This window comes from Varroa destructor, unplaced genomic scaffold, assembly GCF_002443255.2.
Source record: "Varroa destructor unplaced genomic scaffold, Vdes_3.0 BEIS01000007.1, whole genome shotgun sequence".
Lineage (NCBI taxonomy): Eukaryota > Metazoa > Arthropoda > Arachnida > Mesostigmata > Varroidae > Varroa > Varroa destructor.
The window spans coordinates 21178746-21205942 of record NW_019211460.1 but is presented as its reverse complement, the minus strand read 5'-3'; the positions used below and the strand labels follow the sequence as shown (position 1 = coordinate 21205942).

The window sequence follows — 27197 nt, the reverse complement described above, 5'->3', positions numbered from 1 at the left end:
GAGAGAATTGGCAAAAGTTCAGGTGGAAGAAAACCATGTCAAAAACGAAAAGGACAAGATGGTACGGAAATAGCGTTATAGTCTAATAGAGGTCAGCGCTAGCTCGGGAGAGAGTGCTTGGATTCGCTCGACAGGGATAAAAAGGAAAACACAGTGATATTATGATCATGCTATCTCGCTTTCTTCCCCCCTGTGTTGCAAATGTAATTAGTTTGATCGCTCTCCACAAACCCAACACCTGTCGACATAACTATGATACCCCATTCACGGCCACGATACGATGACCTCGAGCGATAGAGGTGTCCAAACCCCGCTCTCTAATGTAAAAAATTCCATTAGTTCCACTTAGAAAGCATACATTTATTTACTTAAAAATGTATTAGTACTATGAATTATTTAGAGTGCTCGAGTTGATGGCGGCATCTGCATTTGTGCTTCGGGTCTAAGCTGTCTATCAGGCCACTAATTTTTCATCTCCACATGTTTTCCAGAAATGTTCAAAAAATCAGTTGTTGTTTACTATAAGTCATGAAAGAACTTAGAAATGCTGCAACCTTACAGTATAATGCAAAGTATTTGATGTGTTTCGCTATTTTGTTTAAATTAAAGAACCCTGTAGACGTCTCCTGGTTAAAATAAGATTATTCGGTATAGGAACTGGTTGCATTAACAAAGTATGAACACAGGCGTAAAAAACGGCGAAAAAACCCTAACCATTTAGCGGTATTCGTTTTCTTATGTAATATATCAAAATTATTAAATAGCAACAGGAATTGCTGCTCAACCCGGCAGAACCACAACAAGCTAATTCTGTATGATAAGAAATCTTTCGCACGTGGCAAATTTTCATTCACCATTACAGGCCACAGCAAGTTTACTCTCTTGCGCCCCTTAAGAAAATAGCCCTAAGGTACACCTTCACGCGTACAATATATGCTACTTATACAAACATCTACGTGGACAATTATTTAGAGAACGGCTTTACTGGTCTGTATTGCAGGTGACTTTCTCGCTAACCCGATGGCTGGGCGTAGGCAGTCGGGCCATCCTCCCGAATCCCAGGAGCGCGCGGCCTGCTGTGAATGATGCTCGAACGTTTTTCGCTTACTTCTTCCCTGTTGCTTTTATGCTCTTTCACAGTCAGAAAGACTCTAGCCGTCAACGCCGCCGCGTATTGTTCCGAACCGGGCTCAACCAGTTCGCGCTCGAAGCTAGGCCAGCCGCTTCACCGGTATTTTGGCCTCATCTTCATAGCCTTCAAACCTTTGCCTGCGTACGCTGAGATCTTCGCTCGGGACTCAGATCGTCATCCCAGTTTCTCCTTATAATGGCAGCGCCCCGGGGAAATCATCGTCTTTAAAACTTGAGAGAAACCTACATCCACTATGACGTCGGCTCGTCGTTGCAATTTGATCACTGTTACACTACCCCGCTGTTGTACGTCCCCTCATGGCGGCATGCGGCACACGCTAACATTTGTACAAAGGCTTGACAACCGTGGGTTGTCGTGAAAGCTTTTATTCTCTGAACGTCTTCTACCTTCTTCCGTTTCCAGATTTTCACCCTAACTGTGCCCACCCGTACTCGTCGTCAGCGCTATTCTGTATCACCATCTAAAAAACTCATGCTATGCACGAGCAAAGCTCAAATTGATTTTCGGCAAATGAGAAACGGAGGCAGAATCGCGGGGAACACGACCCAGCGACGGTCTAGACCGCTAGAAGATGAACTTGTAAGTTTCGAAACGGCAGAACGGGCAAGCAAAATAAGCTGTTGATTTAGCTACTTTTCGAAGATGTCTAGCAGATCCCGTCACTGCCAGTGTAGTAGAACCGGCATGAAGCGGATGCATTATTTCGAACAGCAAAACGTTTAAAAAGCTGAGGACAGGGAACGTGCGACGTGTCGTATGTTCATTCCAGATATATAACAGCTTAGAGCGGCCATATAATAGGTATGTGCGCATACGATACTTACCGTGTGAAGTACTTTATATGTTTACTATAGATCAAATGTATTGAGTTCCCTTGGATAAATTCCAAACACTTTGGAAAAAGCGTTCTTAGGAAAAGCCCTTTGAAATATGATTTGGCATATTCAAACTCTTTAGTTTATTCCACACATTTAAATGACAGACGATCACATAATATATCTGTGTGTTACCCAATGAATTTGTGTTCGGATTCTTATTTGCACGAGGGCTAAGAGCTCTCGATATAGGTAGCCCTGTGAAAAGCCTCGAGGCATAGAAGCCACAAGGGCAGATACATTCTTGAGCAAGTTAGTGATGCCTTCTATATGCTTCGAAATGTTCAATAAAGCGGAAACTCTGTTCGGTTCGAACGGCTTTATGGACTTCAGTACGTTCGAAGCTTGCGAAAGGCTAGGTCGCAAGAATGGATAAGGATCTAGATTAGGCAGAAGACGGCGGGTGGAAAGCGTGGAGATTAATGAAACTGAAAAAGCTAGCGACCTTTTGTGTCGTTTTAGTAGCTATTGCATTAAATGTGCGTAACAGATATTCAACGCATTAAAAGATAACGGTTATAGAACGCTTTAGTTATAGCAACATAATTTACGCATATAGTATGGGCCCAGTCGATAAACGTTGGGAATCAGGCGCTTTGTATATTGTAGTATAGATATATTTGTAACAATTGTATTGTAATGTAATGTATACTTATTGTCAAGCATACATTGTTTCTCTCATGTCACTTAGTACATTTTTCTGGACGAATCTGGGGTATTCTTCACCCTGATATTGAACACCCAAATATTATGTACACTCATACAGACCAAAAAATTGAACTACCTAGGTAATTTTATCACAAAACTCACCTTCTTTGCGTGCCATTTTGTCCACAGCCCTGGCAGTCGCTCCAAGCACCAGAAACCCATCGTTCACATGGGCCTCCATGACAGGCCATCACGGCTGACGGCCGTAGCGATGTATCACATTTGTGCGCTACAGGACAGCTGACCATGCGTTCGCGGGTGCCGTTGCCACAGCGAGCAGAACACTGTGTAGAGCAAAGCGTGTAATACAGAATACGGGAAACAGAACCATTACGTTAATCGATAGATCACCCCGTTTAAACCAGCCTGAAAAGACCGTTTTATCCAGATAGTAAAAGACTGTGTCAATGTATCACTCCAAGTAGAATTCCTTACGGTAATGAGGTAAACGGCGTCCCGTTATAACAATTACGAGCCGTTGACATTACTGTTGCCTGATCGTAAACCGCTAGCTATACTGAGCTTCGTTCATGTCGGAAAACATCCTTAAGAAAATGTAAGGTGAAATGATAGAATTTCTAATGATGGGACGTAGCAACGAATGGGAAGAAAATTAGAAAATTATAGTCTATTAAGACGACACAGTAATATCGAACAAACCCTAACCGAAGATTTGTTTAGTATCTAGCTGTTTTCTAAAACTAGAATCAAGCCAATCAGTTACTATTATTCGCCTCGACGGGCTGGTAAAAGTCAGGGTACAATGTCCTGCACGGTGTTCGCTTTAACCATTCAATAGCTGATCAACACAAAATTTATTTTTCCTTTGTTACTAATCCCGAATCTCCTGGCTGTCGTTTAAAACAATCGCGAACGATGCCCTTTTTGCATTCGCATCAGAATTTTTCATGCGCACTAGTGTCCTAAATCAGCAAGGCCATACTATGACAAGCTTTGCTCACAATTCCGTTTCGTATAATTTCATAGTTGGAATGATCCTAGTACGCTTGTCGGTCACCAGTTACGGTATTCCCGAGTATGGCTCTACTAATGACGTTAGCGGCTGCGCTTTCCTTTTGAAAGCTCCTTTTCTGAAGGCTTGATTATCTCAATTGTCGCTTACGTATTCTACATCTGCGAGCTTTGTCAATCTATTGCCATCTAAAGGGTTTTGTTGCGTCTAGCTTTGTCTGAGATGTAAACAGTTTTAGCTAGATTATAAGCTCGAAACAGTATAAACATAGGGTTTTTTTTGATAAGCCTTATTCATCCAAAGTGGATGTTTATACAACAGCCGAATATAGTATACAATGAATATGTACTTCTTATGTCAATTACATAGTAATCCACGGCATAAAGATTTACGCAACTGACCTTTGCATGATACGGTTAGAAGTCCGCAAAACGAACTTATGTTTCGAACGAAATACAAGATATGCTTGAGAAAACTGGCTTGATTCTAGGCTAGCGTATTACTTCACAGCTATACAACACACAGTATAAATTAAAGTTAAGTAAGGCTCCAATTCAAGAACATGTAAGACTATTTGGGTACTACGAAGGCCACCGGATGCGAACGATCATTAATTATTATGATCAAGTTAATCATGCTAAATTACTGAAACTACATAAATATAGCGTTTCCAACGACTATCTACAAATCGAATCATGAGGTACGAGCGTATGGTACCTCAGTCTGCATTAGCGCTCTAAAAATTAAGAACGTGCGAATCAAGGATTTTGGGGGAGATGTGACCGAACGTCAGCAGAAAAATACACTACTGGTAGCATGCATATTTACCTTCTGTTGAATGTATTAAGAACCCTGACTTATTCGCAGGCTCCAGTATAGGACCAACATCTGACAACCCGTCCAAATAATTAAATAGAATTTATTGAGCTGATTTACATATTACACATATCACCTTACATGGAATTAGATGAAACCGCTATAGGACTGAAAGCAATATGGGATCTTTTTAATTTCCTGATTATTAGTGGAAACTCGAAGAAACGCTAAAAAGCAGGCGGATATAGACTGAGGTTGAATGACTGACGACAGTTGAAGATAAATTAATGATTAAAAGTTAAATCAGTTACACAGTCCAGCCAATACAACATAACAAATCGGGGCAATTATCCAGCCATATCTATTGGCACCAGCCTCTATAAAGGCTGGTGCCTCTATAAGGCAAGAAGGCAAAAAGAACGACGAACGTAAAGAATCGCAAACCATGACGAGGTAAGTATCATTATCATCAGCATACTATATTCCTGTTCTTTGTCGTCTTCTCATACCAGCTTCTGAATCCAGCACTTCACCATTCTTTGTTTTTCAGTCGTTTAGAGAAGCTTCTTCTTTTTCGTTTTTTATCCTTGCCCCTTATTTTATTTGCGCTCGGAGTACGTGAAATGGTACGCAAGAAACGATTTAAGGACAGGATACAGTTGTTTAAACTTACGATATTTGCGTCGCTTTCATCGTCAATGAGTAACTAAGACGTAGCAGCGACAAGACCTTGTTCCATCGGCAGACTTGCTGCTTTACCAAATCCATCAGGGGCGGTGATGGCCACGTCGGCGTTGCTGACGTTTTTCTTGTCGCCTGGAGCCTATAGCTCTTTTGCTTCCGGGCTTCAGGCTTCCAGAGCAAGCCATGTTTCCCACATGTCTCAAGCCTTCAAACTGCTCGTACTCTTCAATCCCTCTTTTCTCTTAAACTCCCATTCGCAAGTAGACCGTTGTCGACTAGCCAAGCAGAATACAAGTCTTCGGTCAGAATACAAGACGCAAGCCAAGGCACCGGCAATATAGAAGCTGTTGCCGCTGCTGCTACTGCTGCTGAAACTATGGGGAGGACGGAGCAATGCGACAGCAAGTAGTGAAGCTTCATGACGGCAAGGAAGGCTCACTACGAGACAAGTCTTCTCATGCAAGTTTGTTCTCGCTGTACGACACACTTCCGCTATTGCAGCTTCGCCTCAAAGGGCATACTCCTTTCATGCGCTCATGGTATAGTATGGCACAACGTACCAAATTCGGACTTGTCTCAGACAATACAGGTCATGCCCGTTACGGCACAAGTGACCTCTTCGTCATACGAGCACGCATGGTCCTGTAAACACTCACGTGCGGACACCGCCAGAAGGACAGTCAACACAAGTGAAAACACATAACCCACGTCACGTGAACACATGGACGGAGAATTAAGCGACAGCGAACGGAAGTTTGCTGGCTACATGAACACTATATATGACAGACGGGTCGGGCCCATCCAAACATAACACTAGCCAAGAACAGACATTTCAATTTAGAAAAATGTTGGAAATCCAAAAAAGTCAATTGTGACGATAGTGCATCAACAAATGGTGGTTAGCCATTAGACGTTTCGAAGTAAAAAGGCAAATACAGAATAAGCAGAAGATGAAAAACGTGGTGAGGTCGTCGTAGCCAGCAATAAAACTGCTTTGGTTCCGAAGGATAATAACTGTGGACTTGGTCCGGACGCCGTTAATCACGAACTATACGATAGTTACAGATGCGTATATATGGTTTTATTTTTCGAGAAAAACAGTTTAGAACATAGCTAAATAGGTAATATGTCTCCTATATATAGTAATATGGCTATGATGTTATTAGCTTATTGTTGGATGGAACTAGGACTGACCTTGGACCACTCGTCGACTTCCCAGTCGAGGCAAGGCTCGGGATTGCAGGCTGCCATATCCGAGGGCTTAAGATGGCGCGTGTGCTTATAGCAGGTCTCGGCAGGCTGTTCCTGTTGGGTCACTTTGTCTATGCATTTTACATGACGCGATCGTTGACCACCCCCGCACCCCTTTGTACACTGAAAAGGTATGGGAATGAAAACAGCAGACGATTAGTTCAGATGATAATATCCATTTAACATACATCGATGTCGCTCCACTTAGGGAAAACCCAAAATGGCGACGATTGTATAGATCCGTGTAAGTTAAAGCGCTACCTGTGTAATACAACTACGCACAAATATACATAAGCTGTACACAGATTCAAGTAGGAGAAACTAAAAGGCCACATGGTCTGCGTATTCAGTCAAAACAAGCAGTTCTCCACTTACCTTCTCTGTCTCGTGCGATCCACTTTTTAACCAACCTTTTTGTTTTCCTATGATAATGTTATCTGTTCTCATTGTTTTTGTTGTTATAATCATCGTCCAAATTAGCTTCGCAGAATTCAGCAGGAGATCGCACGCAATTTTTTGCTTCTCACTTTTATCTTTTTCTAATAGTAACCCTTCCTTCCAAATACAGTACTTTCCTGCTTAGCTTATCCTGCATTTGACAGTGTTGCTTTTAATTGTTTCTTTTACTTCTTTGTGACCAGAACTACAGTGGTGCAGTCACTTGTGTCCACAACGCCACTTTTCGCAACGCTAAATACAGCTGAATTAAGCGTACATTCTAGACAACTAAATGTATGTGCCGTGGAGTTGTATGCGGGAGTTTAGACAGTCGGGTCTGGGGAAAGGTAACAATGAGGAAGCACGCGAGGGCTCATAGCTTCTGAGAGCCACAACTCGTTGAGGGGTTGCTCCGTTCTTGCCTCTCGTCTCGCAATGAGATAACTGCTGCCACCAACGACAACGTTACTGCCACTACACTTACTAGGGGCTCCGTTAAAGCTGCACCGACCAATGCTGCACTTGTGACACAGGTAGACAGACGGGCGAGCACATGTACATGTAAACAGGCAGAGGGCTGTAGTCGGTCATATGATTCTCTCAAAGGAACAGCGTTTGGAGGCACAGGAATTGAGCGGGGAAGGTAGCGTTGCTGTAGCAGACGAGATGAGACCCAGTGGTATTGAGCCCGATGAACGGTACAGTAGAAGTGGTGCAACGTCCCTAGCAACGACCCCGCTGCTACCTTCGACAAGGCGGTGGTATAGGGTCTTCCTGCCGCTTCCTGCCGCTACTCGGACCGATGTTGTTGCTCGAAATTTGTTGCAGCAAAATACTGCAGTAGTAACATTATATCATGATACGGGTTATTTGCCAGCGATTTGTTCACTCCTCGTCTGCCACTTGACCCAACTGTGGCTGTCAACGACGTCACCGTCACCGACCGAAACCATATCGTGATTTCACCTTTGTCTCCAGGAAATAACTACTGCCTAGTTGCGAAACGACAAGATGACGACTATGACGTAGGCGATAAGAACGCGCTGGTGGCATCATGCGACGCTATGCCACACATATGATGCAGTGGCCGAGACAAGGCATAAAGAGTGATTCCTCCAATATAAATTCGCACTGCAGTCCAGTTCACTCAAGTTTGCATCGTTCCCAGAGGACGCCACAAGATGAATCGGGTAAACAAAGAACACGCAAACTAAAATTACGGCAAGTGCGAAAAAAAGGCGTGCGTTTACCTTTTTTTTTTATCCCTGCGATTCGAAAGCAGCAAATTTAAAGACTCTTGAACTAGGGTCTCGTCATGCCCTTTTAGTATATAGCCTGTTGCCACAGTAACAATGTCAGCATTGGTCAGCGCTAAGAGCGGAGACATAGCCGTCTGCGTGTAGTGCCTACAGACAAGGCTCGATAAGGTAAACGTTCGCATTCTGTTTCTGTTCGTATAAGAGATGGTGGATCATCTTCCTTTATATTTTCTTACCTATTCATGTTGGTGTCTTCGTCTTTATCGGTTAATTCAAGAAATTAGTATACCCTAATACTTACTTTACTCCACTTGGATGCTCTCCAGGCATACCTAGCGTCCTCGAGAGTGACCCGCTGTCTGCGGGCCTCCTCACGACCCCCATCAGAACCCTGGGAGTCACCTGGACCCCATGTGGGGTTTGAACTAGCCGGGTCAGTGCCCGGCGCCTGCACCTCCGTCCGTTGTCCGGGCGGGTAGATCATCAGGTTACTCTTAGAGTCCTCAACCACTTCCTGAGGACGCTCTTCATCTGGAAATGAAGATCAAAACCGAATTCACAGCAAGGAAATATATAGATGTTTGTACCATAAAAATACACATCTGGGGTTTGCAAACACCACTGCCACAGAGAGAATACCCAGTATTCTTAAATTTGAAAGAAGCCCTTGTCAAGAAAATTCGCAATCAATATATTATAGAATTTCGTGATATATGGGATAGAGCCATCGCGAATGTGGGCAAGGGCTATTCACACTTTTACATGTATGTCCGAATCTCTATTACATCGTATACATCCGCCAATTAACTCCAGGCCATTTCCTACTTTACGATTTCGAGAACAACGATGAACAGCTGAAATCAATGTGAATTGTTCTGCTCATGCTCTTGGCTGTACCAATGAGGAAGAACATCATGTGCAAGTATATAAATTATTGCATTCGCCTGCGGGGGCCATCGGAAACAATACGCCTGAACAGCTGAGATAGAAGCTTGCATTATAGTCCTGTGTTGATTAGTTCACAGCTCACCCAGCTTCGAACATGATTTCTACCCAAGCGACGACGGTGGCTGCAACAAGGGGTGTGAGCAATTTTGATACCTACATGACTAGTTAGATTTTATTTGTATTCTAGTCGCCCCAGAATCCCAATTGGCTACTTCTGCTGGCGCCGTAGTCGTAACAGAGAGGTACTTTGGTTATCGTAAACGTTCATTTAGATCACGACCCGCGTCGTTGTTTTAATGGACACCTGCAAGAATAGCTGCAGCTAGCTCATTGAGAAGCCTTAATACGAGGCGCAAATATTAAGCAAACGTCAGATAGTCTCCCGGCTATTTGATCGAGGAGACTGTCAAAGTTGGAGTATTTAGAGTAGTACCACTCTTAATGTTCGTTTGGTCCCGGTGACCGCTACAATGGCGCCGAAACGCTTTTGTTTGCTCGAGATCCAGCACAGCCGTATATCATAATTCCTTGATATTTCTCGACATAGTTTTCTTCATTCTTTCATACACAAGCTAGTCAATGGTGTTGCTATAGGCCTGCGCCCAGCCCACCACGCTTTCAGGAAGCATGTCCAGTGGCAGCCGCTCACTCCGCGACGAATTTCCATACCAACTTAAGTTCCGTATACTTTTTCAAACCACCGGGAACGGCTTCGAGCCCCTTTTCCCAGATACCTCCTTCCTCCGCCTGCGCTTTTTAGTGACGATGTTTATTTGGTAGCACGGAAAAAACACTGCGAATTAAGAAAGCAGGTGCACAAATTGAGGCGTGGACAAGTGTTCGCTGTCCTATCCCCGTGCAAGCAAGCGAATCGAAGAACAACGACGGATACGTTCAGTTTGCAACCATTTAAAAGAATACAAGAACAACAGCTAGCAAAGATGAGTCGTGTTCGTCACCTCACGTAGTGAGCCTGTGTACTTATCCGCTTCGTCGATCACATGGCGGCATGAAAACTCCGATTGATCCTAAAGCTTCCTCAGACGATTTGAATTTTACCTTAGGATACAGACCGCAGACGACATAAGGCGGCCGCATGCGTACATATACGACTGGGTTTTCTGGCAATATACTTTGTTAAGCAACGTGTCGCTGTCGCCTTTACTAATAGTATTTGGATCTTAGATGGTTTACAAAGGTAGCGAAGACATGAAATTTTGTTGAACCCATTGTTGCATATCATTACCTGTTTGCGATTAAAGAAACGAACGAGTCTTCTTAAAATACGTATACAATTCGAATACGTTTTGGCAGGTTATGTGTCGTGTCGAGCGTATGGAAAACGACTGTTCTTTTTTTTATGAAGAAACTATACATTCATGTTTCATTCACGGACAGGATTTCATCGTATGCTTGCAGCACACATCTGAATTTGTTAGATCATAACTGAGCGCGAGTGAACGAACTTTTAGCGTAACTTCATTGACTAGCTTAACGTCGCTGTTAAAAACGCTCGAATGTATAGAGATGTTTTGATATGGGCATATGAGCCGTTGAAGCTACGAATAGAAATCATGATCAAAGCCAACGATAGTTACATTGAATAAACAGGTCAGTAAAGGATGTGGGTACATGCGGAATTATCCGTGTTGAAAAATTTACTAAGAAAGAGGATGCCCAGATGCAATCCATATTAAATGAGAGTTTAGCGAGGTCGTAATCTTATATTACCTGACGCATGGACAACCTTCTCGACGGTTTGACGAAAACGATGATCTGACCCTATTAACATAAAAATGACCTGCAGCAAATCGTGTCGCTGCAGTAGCTCAGTATCTGACATGCTGCGTGACGTTGAGCAGATTTTGTGTACCCACTTCGGGAGATCGATACTGTCAGTAACAACATAGCTGAAAAATTTTTTCATTGAGTTTCTGAATCTGTTTCTAAAGGGAGAGAGAGAGAGAGAGAGAGAGAGAGAGAGAGAAGGGCAGGTTTGCGGATATACTTTGGATGTGGAGAGCGGTGCGACGTGCATGGAGTGATAAGAGAGTCTCTTTTCGTTTTGCGGGATTCGATCCTATGGACCGTGCAAGCGCCCAAAGATTTCGAGGCAACCATGCTTAACCCATTCTCCTCCACCACCACCACCGAAAGGCTTCCTCAGAAACCTACTTAGGATCATCGATTTCGTCGATACTTAGCTCACAATCGTCTGAATCGCTCCACTGTATAATCCCAAATGATCAGACTTCGTGTCAAACTTAATTGCGAAACCTGCTTCTTAATCAGCCCCGGGTCCCAATGCCAGAACGGAGATAATGCCCTACCTGCAGAACATGCTCCGTCGTAAGTCATTCACGACACTCCTTGCTTGTCTCGTCGCTTCGAGATTTTGATAATGATCTCATGCGGTAGTTCCAAGCGTTCAAAGAGTCAGCAATTGCAGTAATTGAAGATGTCTCCAGAACTGCAGTTTGAATGGGAAGCGCCACTTGTATGGTGGGAAAGAAGCTTGGCATCGAGGTATAGCAGTCACCGTATCGAAAGTTTTTTCCTGCTGGGTATGTGAGTCAGAAACATTAGTTGATGAACTGATGTGTCATTAATGTAACCAAGTGGTCAAGAGCTGGAAATGGGAAATTAGTTGATAACTTTACCGGCGTCATTGTTCAGCTAAAGGGACTCATCCTGGCTGCTGCACTCAAAGACACTCCTTTCAGCAGTTGTCGTTTTCTGATCTTGCAACTGCCTTGCCTTGACTGGCTGACCTCGAACTGGCTAAACAAGATAGCGTTTTTGAAATCTGTGTTTGTGATCTACGGTATAAAGAGTTTTTTTTTTGCGGTACGCATTATCTCCAAATGACGGATATACCTAATCCAGAGATGCTCGCCTTAAACTTTAGAAAATTATGAAAACTGGTAATACAGATAGTTATGGCTCCATTGTGATCCACACCGTGGCGCCGCGGGGAGAAGTAGTTTTAATTACTATGTCAGTTTGTATGACTAACAGCTTACTCCGTGGGGCAAAAGCAAACTACATTGTGGGCACATCAGAGCCAGCCACATCAATGGTCCGCTAAATTTTCTCAAATTAGCCATAATCTGATAAAAACTGGTACGATATGAAATAATTATTTAATCTTGCAACATATATAAAGCAAATGCACCAAGTGTTATTAAGGCCACGCTGATTCGTAGCGTCCTAAACGTTTAAATATAATATAATATAATATGATAATATTTATCCACCATTGATATTGTATATTTGGCAACGCGTTTATACAAAAATATAATACTCATAGACAATATCATAGAACAAATGATCATCATGCATTCGTATGGCTTTTCACTTTAGCGTCCATAAGCTTCAAAGAAGAGGGCAAGATTACGGCATAGTCGCTGAGCTTGCAATAGCATCAACGTACCAAACTCCCGAGCGAATACATCAATGGGCAACAGGCCGCATGGCATTGATCATAGTTTCTTCCGCATTTGCCATAAATACACCCCTCGAGAGGTCCATAGGAGCGCCTATCCTGTGTACAATTTGTGGTGGATGGTAAAACAGAAGACTACGCGATGGTTTGTTTGTTTCGGTTCCGCCCAGTCACTGCTTCTCATCGCTCTCATGCTGAAAAATTCATCGGCTATTTCGGAGAACTTCTCACTGATTTTATGCTCGGCATATACTTGGCGGAGGTCAAAATGAGATCTCAGATCCTCGATAAACAGCAGCGTGTTAGCAAGGAGGTAAATTAGTCGGCTTGTTGCTGTGCAATGAAGACTCCAAAAAATAGGCCTTTACTCATTTACAAAATTATCTACTGTAGGCACTGCCCATGTTATATCTACACCTTAGGTCGTTGCCAGTGCCACTGTGAAACCGAATAGGCGAAGCGTTACCAGACAAGAAAGGCGACGTGGAATCTTAATTGCACAAAATGTCGTCAACGCTTTTCCGTCTTCTTATGCAATATGCGAGTTGAAGCTGTGACCATGAAAAAATCTGAGTAGCTCGAGATACCGAAATCTGTTGAGTTTTCGGAGAGGACATTACAAACCGTGACTAAAAACCTGAACTCTACCTCAAAACAGAGACCAAACAGCGCGCTGCGTCCAAGAAATTACGATCTACGAGCACAAAAAATCGTATTCTGAGTATCATGACAATTTCATGTGAGGCTACCTCACGCTGTCGCTTATCGATCTGAAAAACAAGACCCTTAAGTGAAATATGATTTTTTGGCCTATTAACAAAACTATAACGAGCCAGTTATGTATGATTTCACTTTATACATCCGGTGGCTCGAATAAAATAGGCGTCGTCGACACCAGTCTAGACTGTTATCTGTAATCTTTTTATTACGACTTGTACTGTGAACTTTCAGGTACGCGGATTGCCAAGCAGTACCTTCAGTGGGCGACAATTCTCTACACATTCAAGTCTATTTATTTGATTTTAATCTGAGAAATACGACTGTAGTTAAATTATTGTCTTGTCAATTTAATAAAAAAATGCATGAGGTCAATAAATGCCGAATCCCGTTCAGCCAGGACCCTTAACCGTAAAGACTATCCTACAAATTTACCGAGAATTTCTAATTAATATGTCTGGCTCATTTTTATATGTTTCGCTGCATACGTAAACAAGCACATATATATAGCTTGGTGTCACTATTGCGAAAATACTCGCCATACGTTTTTTTTTCCTATACTACAGTTAACTTATTGCTATAAAGCGCCTCGACTGCCCTAGAACGCTGCACCAATACAGATCATATACTGGTCACAATGACCGTTGTAATAGGGCTATAAGCGAAACAACATGTAGAGAAGTGGAGGTTAACGTATATCTTTTCAGTTGTCCATCTTGCTATGAGGGCAATCATACTCGGACCTCGATCCCGGCATCATTGCCGATCGCGTCTTAGAGGAAGAGGTAGCATACTGCTATGCTATACATATATAAGAGAAAGAAATCGAGAAGGGACACAAAAAAGTACCAAATAACCCTCCTGTTCCGTTATTTATACCCGCCGCCCGACTGCCGTCTCTTTGCGGCAGGACGTGCGGGGGTAGGCGTTGTAAGCAATATGGCGCTGCAAGCCCCCGTCGGCAACAACTGCCATCTGCTGGCGATGCATGCTCCACCTGCTGCAGTTACTTTTTTTCTTATGATAGAGTTTGCTCCGTTACTCTTCCGTATCTATTCTGCATTAGGTTTGTAATCATCGTCTTGTCGAGGCGACACTTTCGCACATTTTGCAGCACTTTGCTATGGTAAGAGAGACTGCTGATATCATCAGCTGGCTGGTTGATTCTCTACCGTATCATAGATATAGCGGTACCGCTAGTTTGGCAGCACACTCACCGCTGTACACATCGGCAGATTTCTATATACCGGATAGGTACGCATAGGGTAGTATGTGTATATGATATGTATGATAATTAGATTCCTTTATAATTTTAAATATGATACACAAACTTTAGTTACATATAATCACAATCATGTAGATACCGGCTAATCAATGATAACCATCTATTTAGAATCATTTTACATTAGGTTGAGGACCAAATATAAATATGCAGAGGCACACAATGTAGATTAAGATATGGAAAGCAGCGACTGCATGCACGGTAGTGATTGAGCGCGATAGATATGTACATTCTCACATAGGCGATCGATTATCACCTCAAGTCTTAGTATCGTTTTAGCTAGGATAGTGAAAGGATTGACAGAGACCTAAATCGCTACTACCTTTAATGCTATCAACGAAAAATAATCATAAAATTTACTTACCGTTTTGTTAATCTGCAATGAGTGACAAAAATACTATATACGTATATTAAAAACCTAATAAAAATAATTATAATTAGCTAATGTGTTTATCCAAAGCCAACTTTTTATGATGTTGTAGATGTGTTTCTTAGTAATAAACAACTGATATTTACTGCCATAGATCCACAATTCAGCAGAACAATATATTGTCTTCTCTCTTTGCAAAAAAGTGAAATTTTCGGCTTTAACAAATTTACGTCTCGTTGACCAAATGATGGTCCCTTCACCCATTACCCTGTGAAGTTGATTTTGTTTGGTTTCATTACTACTGCAAGGTTCCAGTACCGTTCCATACCACTTACTAAACATTTACTCAGCCTCAATCAAACTGAACATTGCTATACCTCTACTGGCGATTATGCATGCTAACGTATTAGGGCGGCCCTCAAACGTGCACTGCACAAATATAGGGCAACCTGCGTTTCTGTATAGCATAGCTACAAACATACTGAGCCCAGATCGATTCCTGTTGTTCTCACTTACGCTTACCTTCCGTATCATCGTACGGCTGAGGTGCCGACGGTTCTTCTTCGGCAGGGCACGGATTTTTATTGCACGGCCGCACGGAAGCTGGTTGTTCGCTCAGCGCACAACGTTCGTTACCTCCACTGCATGTCACCTTGCGAACCTGGAGGCCGCCTCCACACGATTCCGAACACTGTAACCCGCGTTTAATAGGTCCAAAGTGAAGTCCACGAAGCGATGATGGGTGGCGCGCGGGTGCCGAATCAGAAAGGTTCGGGAAGAAGGGCAGTTGCGTAGAGAACAATGGGATATCGAGGAGACATTGGAAAGCAGATGACAAAATACAGTTAGAAAGAGAATAGTGAACGAGGTTGTAATAAGCGCACAGGATCGGTTTCTGAAGTAGACGAAAAACTAGCAAACTGATCAGAAGAATAAACGGAGTAAAGTTGAATCGTTCCCCCGCTACGTGTCTGACAGATACGCGACAGGCAAGAATCATAATGATGAAAAATGATCAATCTGTTTAAATCTGGTATAAAACTTGCTCATTAGAAAATAGGAGTGTCAGAATAAAGATATTGAAAACGCTTCACTGTATAACTGCTGATACTTTGACGTTGAGCATAAGATAATAGACGATACTAGTACAACTGGATTGAGACAGCTAGCTCTTTCATTGAACTTTTAGCCATATGCTTTACAGAACCTTTTTATAAAGGTGACAATGATTCAGTCATCATTTGTAGACTGTCTGAACATACCTCGGACCAGGCTCCAGTGTTCCAGCGCCCACACTCGCTCGGATCGCAAATGCGAATATTTGCTGGCCGAGTGCCGTTATCGCAGCCCTCGATCTGTCCACAACTCACGTCGCGTGTCTGATTAGCACACGGGCTATGCCGACACGTCTGAAACCAAAAGCATAAAGTAACGCATTATAATTATTGCATCATAAATGAGCGGCAAATATTTAGTTAAAAATAGTGTACTTAGGAATCGGCAAATCAGAACCAGCAATTTGGGCTGCCCCTCGTTAATTGAACCTTGATAGCGATAAAAATATTTTTAGTCGTCAGTCAGAATAAAGATGTTAAACTGTACACTTACTAATGTGTGTGCACAAATCTTGTTTTATAGAGATTCTATGGTAGAGAGTTCAGTTTTCTTCCTCCCTTAGGTTAGGCTGATTGAATCTCATAATTTACGTATCGTAGATATTGATTGAGGTTACGCAGGGACAGTGTGAAGTCACGATACAGATAAAAAGCTCCTTCATTATATACGGTTCGGAGCAGGTGTGGCTTTTGAAACAAGAATCAATTTATAGCGACAGCTTTATTTGTGATTTCGTAATTTTATACCTTGTAAATCATATTATAGGGTAATCCATAAACAGGGATATCAAGTTTGTGTAGGGTTAGCCCATTATCTACAATGACGTTAGACAACGTGTGTCAGACGACACAATAACGTCCCTTCCTAGCTTTTCATACGCATAGCGAGGGGTAGTTTTATAATTACGTAAGCCCTCGCCTACATTGTTTTCCACCATAACGTGCTTGCTTAACTCGCTAGATTTGCGATCAAACTTCCTATCACTGTGCACCAATATCCCATTGTGTTTCGAAATCTTTTCTCCAGTTTAGAGGAAAGGCCTTCAAAGGATTTACGGAATGGCCGAAAATCTTTGTTTGATAGGGACTAAGTTGGCAATCCTTGATTGGTCCTTAGAGGGGTCTGCATATCGAATGTAGACAATAGAGCGGTATAGAGATTGGCATAGGAACATCAGTGAAGGCATATGTAGTTGTGAGATCGATTAGTTGCCGAGCCAACATTCTCCTCCTTCCTATTATGGCCCCCAAGTATTTTTCAGCTATCTTCTCCATTAACGTTCACCAATATCCATAGTGAGTTCATCGAATTGACTGGCTGTATCAACGTTCTTTTGCTGAATGCGCCCACAGTCCATTTCCCTCTATTCCAAATAGAGGGTTGCCCTTCCCTACACGACCAGACGTTACTACTGCTGTATCTAGCAACGCGTGCTTGCAACTAAAAGAATTTCGATCGGAATAGCAGTGTTTTCCAGCAGAACGCGGACCCAGCGGCCGGACACTGTTCTACACACTATGATAATGTGGCCCTTATACGCAGATGCTCAAGTTTGCATTGTCTCCAAATGGGAAGTACAATTTTTAAATGCTAAAATAAGAGAACTTGGCCGCTCGCTCGGTTACCGCAAGATGCTTCGAGAGAAACCGGTGAGTAAAAACGGGTGATGGCCAACAAGTCAGATATGGTGTGCCTTTGGGCATAGGTACTATAGCCAAAATTCCTCCTTGAAAAGGAACATCTACACACACACACGGACCAACATGTGTACACATGCACCTAAACAGAGGCCAAAGTGGGCTGGCACACGAGAAGGGCGTCGTCCGGAAGAGCGATGGAAAAATTGGACGTCATCGCATGACCGCGGAGGCCTTCTTAAATATGATCTCTCTTAGCATGTGCTCACCAGCCGCAGCACGGATTACGTTGCCTAAGGTTTCTCAAGTCGTGTAGCATTACAGCCTTAATGCACATAGACGTCATAGCTGAAGATGCCTGGGAACAAAATGCTGTTTCCACTGGACTGGACATAAAAGTTCTATTTATATGCACAGTGCTTTAAGTTTTACGGCAAACGTCGTTGTCTTCGACGGCAGACAAAGCAATCTGTTCAACGAGTGTATCGTTGTTTTAATTGTTTTTAACGCTAAAATGAAACCTTCCACTATTTGCAATAAATGTATCTATTATTATTATACAGTATATATTATTATTAGCAAATTTATGAAATTCTATTGTGACACACACATGTAAATAAACAGATATAAAAAACGTAGATCTACATAGCTGAAATTCGTTACTATTAGTAATCTCCATTTCTAGTATCTGTAACTTTGTAACCTTGATCCTTGAAATCTGTCTCCATCTTTATTTTGTTACGACCTGACGAAAACGTTAACCTTTACCTGAACACAAATTCTACATCATAACGAACTGCAAACAGGTTTTACGGATATTTCCCCATCAAGTTTTTCAAGTATCTGCCCGTTAAGTTATCAAGTTCATCACGTCTGATTTTCAAATGACATTTTAATGATTGACGAATGGACATTATTATGAGCCTATCCTCAAGAACCCTCAATGGTTTCACTACAGCTGCCGCTTCAGCACGTCCACGTGCTACACTGTAGGTTTGCAAGTTCCCGCTCGTGTTCGCTGACCGCGTAATTTGATCAATGCGTCCTTCGCACGGGCTGCGGCAGTAAACAGCGTGTATCGTGTGATGGGCACTCACATCGGACCATTCAGAGGTGATCCAGTTCGGGTCTTCGGGACAGAGTGGCGTGACGGGGCAGGGCTCCAGGTCGTGGGGTTTCGTCACCGCTGCGCACCTATCGTCCGTAAGTGCCAGCTGCTCGTCTGGACCCAACGATCTAATCAGGACATAGCATACACATAGATAAGTTAGAAGTCTACTCTATATTAACACAAATCCAACTCGAACGGCAAGCGGTTAGTTGTAGTCTTCACACTACAGATAACCTATAGTGTTAGTCATGATTTTTTTATTTTATGTTCCGCTCAAGTCATCTGGCGTGGCATACGTAGGATGAAGCCACTAAACATCATGCTTTGGCTTGCTATATGAAACTACTAAAAACCATTATATTAGGTCATTTTACAAGTCTAAAAAAGCCCTGTATTTGTTTTACATAGAATCGACAAATTTGCTAAGAAACGTTATGAAATATTGTCCATTGTTTTCATAGTAACTCTTTCATTATTTTCATTTTCATTTCATTTCATTTTTATTCAAAATCAAATCATGTTAATTTTTTGGTATTTTTATAGCTTGATATTATTATTACTGCCGATATGTTTATTACTATACTGCTAGGTGTCTTTTTCACCTCTATTTTTCCTCCTCCTTCGAACAAAAAAAACGTTCATATAACCAAATACACATCGGATATACGATGTATAGATTATAACCGACTAGAAATTTCCTCTCATATTAATATGATAACATAGAATTATCGAAAAGTACCAGTTGGAGCCGTCTTTCGTCTCAGGTTGAAGAACCAAAGTATTTATATAATTATAATTTCAGCCTCGAGCGATTTCAGCGAACCGGCCAAAAATGCAGACGAGATTGGAAAACAAGTGGCCCTTACCCCTAGTTTTCCATTAACATTCCCCGTTTCCATCTTTGTTTCATTTCAAACGACATTGCAAACGACCTTACGGCTTTGTAAGCTTAAACATACTATACATCTTTATCGAACATGGGTGCAAACTTTGGTGCGCCGCTTAACGACGCGCAAACGCACATACGTCTAACACCGAAGTAGCATGGATGGCTTTACAAACCCCGATGACAAAATAGCCATTTCTGCTACTAATTGTTTCGACTGATCCTAAATTACGATGATGCACGGTTGGGCATTAGAGGAGAATACCAGAATTAACACTAGCCTTCTGATGTAGAAGATGTCGTGCGTCGAGCGCCAGGCGGACGCAGCCATCCATACTGGCTGGGCAAGCCAGAAAAATGGCAGCCCTTGAAGGACCTCGTCCTCAGTCTCTTTGTTTTGAGTTTGACCAAAGAGTAGAGTCTGTGCAAATTCAAACTGCAAGCCCCTCTTCAAATTCGTCGTGAAGGCCATTCGACGAATGAGGCCAAACCATACACCACGCTGCATGCCAGGACTAATATAACATACATGAAAACGGTTAAAGGGCTCAGGGACTTTTGAGGTAATATTTTAACACTTCCGAAAAACTTGGCCCATCGAAGGGCACTTAATAAAAACGACGAAATTTATGGAGCTTAAAAGTGTGTTTAGGAGGCAGCTCTTTTCTTCTCTCGGTGTGGAGAAAACGGAAATTTTCTAGGTGAAAGTACCTTCTAAACAACTGTCGATGAGCTATCGGTAGTTGCTACATATTCTTTTCTTTCCTTTGTTAACATCGCACTCATTCTGGATTATCAAAAAGACATAAACGTCGTTAGTAGATACAATACCACAATATTATTATGACCTTCTGGAAGCAGAGAAGGTAGCAGCCCGTATCTGCGCATTGGACAGACCGGGGGCGCCTGGATTTGCTGTACTAACCTACTATTGCCTTACCTCGTTGTGCCCCCATGGCTTGAGTACCCCTCCCCCCTCATCTCTCGATTCACGCACAAAAATCGCTGCGCCCCTTCACCTTGACAACAGACGGATAAGAAAGTGCGAGATGGAAATGGTCCTCAGAACCAGACGACGAGAAGTGATCCTAAGGACGGCTGCAAAGCTGGCTTGACCAAATTTATAACTCTCTAGGGGCAGCAATAATGAACCTTACAGGCCATAAACCATTCGTAATCTTCCATCCTTGACGGAGGATATGGAGTCCGTTTTCCTTCATGCTCAATGGCTAGCAAAAAGAAAACCCAGAACAGGTTTGCGATATACACTTGACATTGTCAATTTAGTGCATTTGTACTTCGCTGCAAGCAGCTTCCCTGGTCGTCTTGCCATCGCATAGTGCCAGTGGACTGATAATATAATTCCTGCGTTTAGGTAAAAAAACTTTACCGAGTAGAAGCTAAATGCTGAAGATGGCTTCACATTTAAATCAGCGTCTATGGTAATAAGTCGGTCCTTAAGCTGGAAACTCAAACGTCGTTGTTTCGCATTCAGTGAGGATTTTCACCAAAATCAGTCTCTCGTTATGTAAATATAGCGCATAATTAAAGCTTCGCTGTTACAAGAAGTCGAGTTTCATGCAAACAACAATTAGTTGTTAACCTTCTTATAGTACTCTATAACGAAGTAACGGATGGTGATGGTATTTTAGACCGCGTGTAGAGATAGCGATAACTTTCCTGTCGATGACCAAATCTATCTCGCTCAACTCATATCGTTTCTTGCTACTAGGTTGCAACGAAGTCCGCAGGCTTATACGGTTACGACTCAGCTATAACCTATACTGCCAATGATATAGCTAGATCCCTCGCAAACACGTATAGAAACTGGATTTACTGCACTGCTAATATTCTGAAATCGTCATCTTGTTAGTTCCAGCTATCAGTGCAAATTTCAATCTAGGTCCATAAAATACTTCACTAAAGCGGGCCGTACTTACTAGATGAAGCCTATTTTTCTAGTGGATTTTTGGGGAACTGACACGCTAACAACTATTCACGACCAGTTTATATCATCACGCGAACATCACCCGCTACTAACTATGTTATATGGAGCGGGACATAGATCGTCGTAACAAGCCAGCCAATGATGCCGTTCGAAACCAGACGCCTAACGGCAGACTATATACATTCTGTCGCTTATTAAGTAAATTCTATAATTCGAACTTCAAGGTTGTTTGCAGGTGCGTAAAGCTTTCATCTTATTACTTGTTCCCATTATAGTCATTTCATGGTGCGTATTCGTCTAAAAATTTGGTAGTTTCAACATTGAGAGTAATATCTAAAATCGAATACTAGAAACACTAACCTGACGCAGAGTACGGTTCGTTTACGTCGTCCTTGATCACCACACGTGGCGCTACAGTGTTGCCATGGCCCTGTCCACCAACGAGCTGGGCACTGATGTATGTTGCAAGTTCGTTTAACCGGTTTTGGTTTGGGTGCGTGAGCACAATGAGTGTCCTCTACTAAACCGGCCTCTTTTTCCATGCATTTGGCAAACGATTCCTGATAACCTGCAAACCGACAACGTACTTTGTACTGCAGAAATGTCTCGTACGACTATCTTAACTGTTATGATTGTTGCGATCATTGAAAAAAGCTTGACTTTATATGATACACCAAGCAATTTATACAGGTCACAACATGTGTCAAATGAAAAACCCTACATGCTGGAGGCCGGGGTTCACAGTGCTACTACTTAAAGATCATTCAACCTTTGCTCGACGCCTTTTCCTTTGCCGTAGGCAAACGCACCTCGAATCGATTGCCAGCACCACGAAGGCAGTTTACGACATTCCCCTGTCGTAAAACACAACGGGATCAGTGGCGCCTACGGGCCAATAGGCTGTGCACCTATAGAGAGCAAAGGTGTTGGAAACGAAAATTCATAATGGCATAACGTGGCCCGAAACACATACAGGTTGGGCGAAGTCTGCAGCATTAGCAGTTTGCCAGAAACAAACATTGTAAGCACAGACCCAGCGTGCCAGCTTAGACAATCACCACACCAATGAAGAATGGAAATAAGGCGACTATGGGGCTGTGGATACTTCGAAATTAAAGGCAGCAGATTAAGTGACGAGTTAAACACTTAACGAGCCGCAAGTTAAGCGACAGCGGTAGTCGACAGTGGTGACTGAGTATCTGAGGGAACATCTCGCATGCACATCTTTGTACTACCTTATGCTGTTAATGCACGACTTAATATCTTCGATGGATCAACTCCTAATTATTAGGATCCCTTCGTCCATTAGAATCTCCTTTTAATTCAGTTTGTTATTCGTACGCAGCGTCACGATTTCAAGCATACAGTTTTTTCTCTTTTCATGCATGGTTCTCACTGAATGGCTGAGTACGCCTGTACAAGTCGAGCTTCAATCCTATCTAGGCATCTGTACCTTACCTCCTCCACAGGTGACAGAACAGACCGTCCAGTCTGAGTATTTCCACTCGAATTCCGGTAGCCTAGTGGCATTCGACTGGGGCAGGGTATACTCGATGCTTATGCCGGGATTCTCAGACTGGAACAACAGCTGAAAAAGCCGCCGACATCGACAACATACAAATGAATGGATATCTGTTCATAGTACGAACCTAAAGCGTTGCTCGTCCTAGTAGTTTGCAGTTGACACCTCGCAATATTATACCCCTCGCGGCAATCGACGAGACGGAAGGCATTCACCTACCGGAATCGACTCTTGCCGCCTCGTTCTTTGATGCGTGGCTTATTTTCAGAAAAGTTCGTCGAACAAAGGTACTGACAATCGTTTACTCAGAATGTGAGAGTGAACGACTGTGACAAGGGTGACTTTTATTTTCGGGGATTTTTCTTCAAGCCGGCTTTCTTACCACTCGGCTCTAATTCTTCGGCTGGTTATCCTCTAAGTAAAAATACTAAGTTGCTCACGCTCTGCTGAGAACATCTTTCAATCATTTTGCTTTAGTTCTGTCAACTAGGTTTGAATGTGTGTGTGTGCTTGTGCGTAATCCATGTGCAATCAGACACAATTCGCTCTATACAAGTTGAGACAAGAGCCCCGCAGCTATTAACTTATGGTCCAAATTTGTGCATACCTTAATTTTTGGCTAAAAACAGGGTTCCAAAGGTGATTGTTGTTGCTGCTGCTAATATGATGTAACCGGTGAAAGGGACTGCTTACTGACACTAGCTAGACTTAGGTATTATATCAGTATTATATTGAAATTACTCGGGCAATGCATTAAGATTATTTATTTATTGATGTGTTGACACTATTTCTTAACCTTGTTATTAAGTATTGGATAGCGGAAATATACAAACACAAATTACTGAGAAACTTATGTCGCCATGTGTACTTTAACAAGCTATTGCAAGCTGTTGCCGTATTGTCGTCTGCAGACGTCGTACAATTTTTTCTGTTTAATTCGGATAAAATTATCGTCAGGTTACAGCTTACGTAGATAATAATGTCCTCCTTGATAGGTCCTGGCGCGTGCAGTAGCTCCTTTTCACCTTCTCGTTGATAAAACAACGTTGTCCCTGCAGCTGGGTACTCGCCTGACCACTGAATAAACCATTCACCATTCAGGTAAAATTCTCCATCGCTACCTTGTATCGCGATATAATTCGTTGATTCGCTGACCTCCTCGATTCGAATATTGCGTGCTCCCTGAGGGATGCGCCCGATCTCAGCGTAGCCTAGACAGCGTACACGGTAATGGGGTAAAGGGCCGATTTACGGTACGCGCGGACACGTAGACAGTGCAGTATCATAGCAGATATTATTTCGTGATGCGAGCAGGGAATAAAGGAAAGAAGGAGATAAAGACAATAAGTTATTCAGTGTAACGACACAAATACAAAACTTCGGCGACAAAAGCACAAAAATTGATTCATTTTCATATGCTGCTACAATTGACATCGAGAGCAGAGCGTTTGTGCGTAGGTATCGTATAATATCTGTACGTTTACGAGAATGATTAGCACAGCTAGCGGCTGAAATAATCCACTTAAGGCAGGTACCGAACCCAGGACAAAGTAAAGCCTCGCGTTGCTTGGCGTCGATCCAAATGTAGCAAGCAACCCCAAGAAGGCCCAAAGTGGGAGAAGGAACACCCTCATTTGTTTGATGTGGCCAATACAAGTGACCTGAACACAGGCATGATCAATGACATGCAACCTATGGAATCTGTGAGTACCGTACTCTGTCGAATGAAATTATCCTACGTACTTGAACCTGTCACGCCTGCAACAGCCCTAATTGGGCTAGGAACTTTACAACGTTCAGTTTATGGAAGGCTTATATACATATCAGTTTAGCTCGAAAGAAATTCAGAAATCCACTATGAACGTAATCATTTCGAGAAGTCAAAATAGCTTTTCTTGGGTTTTGTATAAGGGGAATTAGATTGTTTATAAAAGTGACCATATTCGTGTAAATAGAGAACCAATGTCAACCACCAATGTGCCAGCCTCGATTATTATAGTCAACCAGATATAAGTCGCGTAAACCTATTTAATGCGTCTGCTAATTAAACGGGCTCCCTTGAGTTCGGAGGCTATTTTTGAAAATTTATACAGCCGCCTGCTGATGGATGTTCGCTTCATTTCGTTAGCGAGTGCAAAACAGACTCGCGTGCCATTACGGCCTTTTATTAATAAGTGGTGCATTTTGTGAATTTTATAGTTTAGCAGATGCATCACCATACCAATTTACATTCGTTTGTATTTAGTGTTAAGTGGATTAACTGTTGGCCGCAGCTTCCGTTTTCCGCACAAATTTCGCATTGACTTGTCAACGCAATTTATGAAATGTTTCACGGGATGCCGCTAGAAAACAAAAACGTCTTTGACGATTTCCTCAAGGACACCTACGCATTGGGCTTTGTATAGCATTGTTTTTAGCACATAAATGGGCCAAAGCTCTGGCAGGTTATTATTTTGAATCCTTTAGGTATATTTATATAGGTAAAGGTCTCATTTGAAAATTACTGTTTATTTCATCGTAGATCCTCTGAGCAGATCCTAACCTGGATCTCGTAAACCCAGAACAATATAGATATCAACATAGTAAGAAAGAGTATTTGACTTACTTTCAGCTGTTTCATTTGTGTTCGTCAAGCTCGGCAAATAGGTAACAAGTAAATCAACAAGCTTGTACTATACAATACCACCGATAAAGAACCCGAGGGTGGGTTAGAACCGAGCGCCACTCCCCAGGTCCGTATTCTGGCATTCGGCTTTAGAAAGCAAAGTAACTACTCATACCACTCCAAAGCTCAAAGCATCGTAGTGGAAAGTTGACGCCCAGCAGTTTGTAAAAGCTAGAAGGACAACGATAAAGGACACACTGTTTACGCTGCAACGGAATACAAACACGAGTAAAGCGTATTGGATTCCCCGACAAACCGCACACATATACCAACAAGAGAGGGTATACGATCGGACGAGAGAACGCCTTTATTTTGGCGTCAGCAAACTCGACAATATCTCAGGGTAACCCGAAATAAACAACCCGAAATATGTACATGTTGCCAGAGTATCTTTTTCAAAAATGTCCAACGTAAACTTTCATTCATGGGATTTGCTTCGACGCACAAAAACTAGGAATCTGCCTTCACAAATCCTTCCAACAACCGGCGTTCGAATAAGCATTTTTCATCTCCCTGTTTTTGAGAACGTTTTTGTGCGTCGAAAAACATCGAAGAAGGATCTATAAGCTTGTGTCCGTCGGTTACTCTCTTCTGACCACTAGAAGTCGAATGTTGTATGTTTATCCTAAATGTTTGTTGTTTTCCGTTCTATTCGAGTGAATGCTGTTCCTCACCTAATCCTTCGCGGGTTTTGAACATCTGCCGTACGGTGCTGCACTGCGTTCCGTCGCCGTGACAAATACCGCAACGATCTTCCTGCGCACTTGTCTCGATGCCCCAATCGCACGAAACGCTCTGGAAATTAAAACGGATTGTACATAGATTGAAATGAGGACAAACACACAACGATAAACGGTCCGTATCAGCAGGCTGACATCATTCAAACTGTCAGCTAATCAAGCGTTTATAACTTTTGAACTATTATAGATTCTAAATAAGAAAACACAATTGAAAGGTTCTTTTTAACACGGGGCACTTTGGATGAACATTAATTGTTCATTTAACTACAACAGTTACGTGGAATCGTAGAAAATGTATTGGTTAAAGCCAGCGTGCTTCATATTTTGACCCTTGATTGATGGCTCAATATCAACACTTGCATGGGTTCTGCGTTCTCGTCCGGTAGTCAAGGAATGTATTGTTGACTGATAGTACACTTGTTTATGAGTCTTTTAAAAAATTTATATATCATGAAAGATCGCTATTTTTTTCCAGTTTTACTATAACTGGCTTATATAAAGGACAATTATTATGATTGTAATGGCCGAAACATATCTGGACTAATAGTTTCATCGTTATCAAAGTTACCGTTTGAAGGGACCTTCTTCAGAGGATCGGCGCGATAAGTGGGTAGGTGCTTGCATTTTCAATGCTATTATTATATTTCTCACCG

At 42.4% G+C, this 27197-nt stretch overlaps 1 protein-coding gene and 1 long non-coding RNA gene across 16 annotated transcripts in view; one reads left to right on the top strand and one right to left on the bottom strand.

The window, feature by feature from the left end:
* LOC111254967 (A disintegrin and metalloproteinase with thrombospondin motifs 6-like) overlaps positions 1-27197 on the bottom strand; it is a 236974-nt gene that overhangs the window by 10997 nt on the left and 198780 nt on the right. For 9 of the 13 annotated variants that reach the window (XM_086976289.1, XM_086976290.1, XM_086976288.1 and 6 more), the window contains 10 exons: positions 26479-26599; positions 24109-24350; positions 23076-23205; positions 21978-22185; positions 18770-18908; positions 16182-16328; positions 15442-15610; positions 8459-8688; positions 6404-6583; positions 2839-3020 (listed from right to left, as the gene is read on the bottom strand). In XM_086976289.1, coding sequence (XP_086832415.1) covers positions 2839-3020; positions 6404-6583; positions 8459-8688; positions 15442-15610; positions 16182-16328; positions 18770-18908; positions 21978-22185; positions 23076-23205; positions 24109-24350; positions 26479-26599 — 1748 coding nt within the window. Of the gene's footprint in view, positions 1-2838; positions 3021-6403; positions 8045-8458; positions 8689-11435; positions 11666-15441; positions 15611-16181; positions 16329-18769; positions 18909-21977; positions 22186-23075; positions 23206-24108; positions 24351-26478; positions 26600-27197 lie in introns of those variants that run through there. The other 4 variants (XR_015318072.1, XM_086976294.1, XM_086976297.1 and 1 more) reach the window with 4 other exon arrangements.
* On the top strand, positions 21609-25892 carry LOC111254970 (uncharacterized). Of its 3 annotated transcripts, none has more exons than XR_015318080.1 (3): positions 21609-21852; positions 24671-24842; positions 25751-25892. It is a non-coding gene; the product is annotated as an uncharacterized LOC111254970 (long non-coding RNA). The 3 variants fall into 3 exon arrangements; XR_015318079.1 differs by having other exon boundaries at positions 24667-24842; XR_015318077.1 differs by lacking the exon at positions 21609-21852 and adding an exon at positions 23212-23426.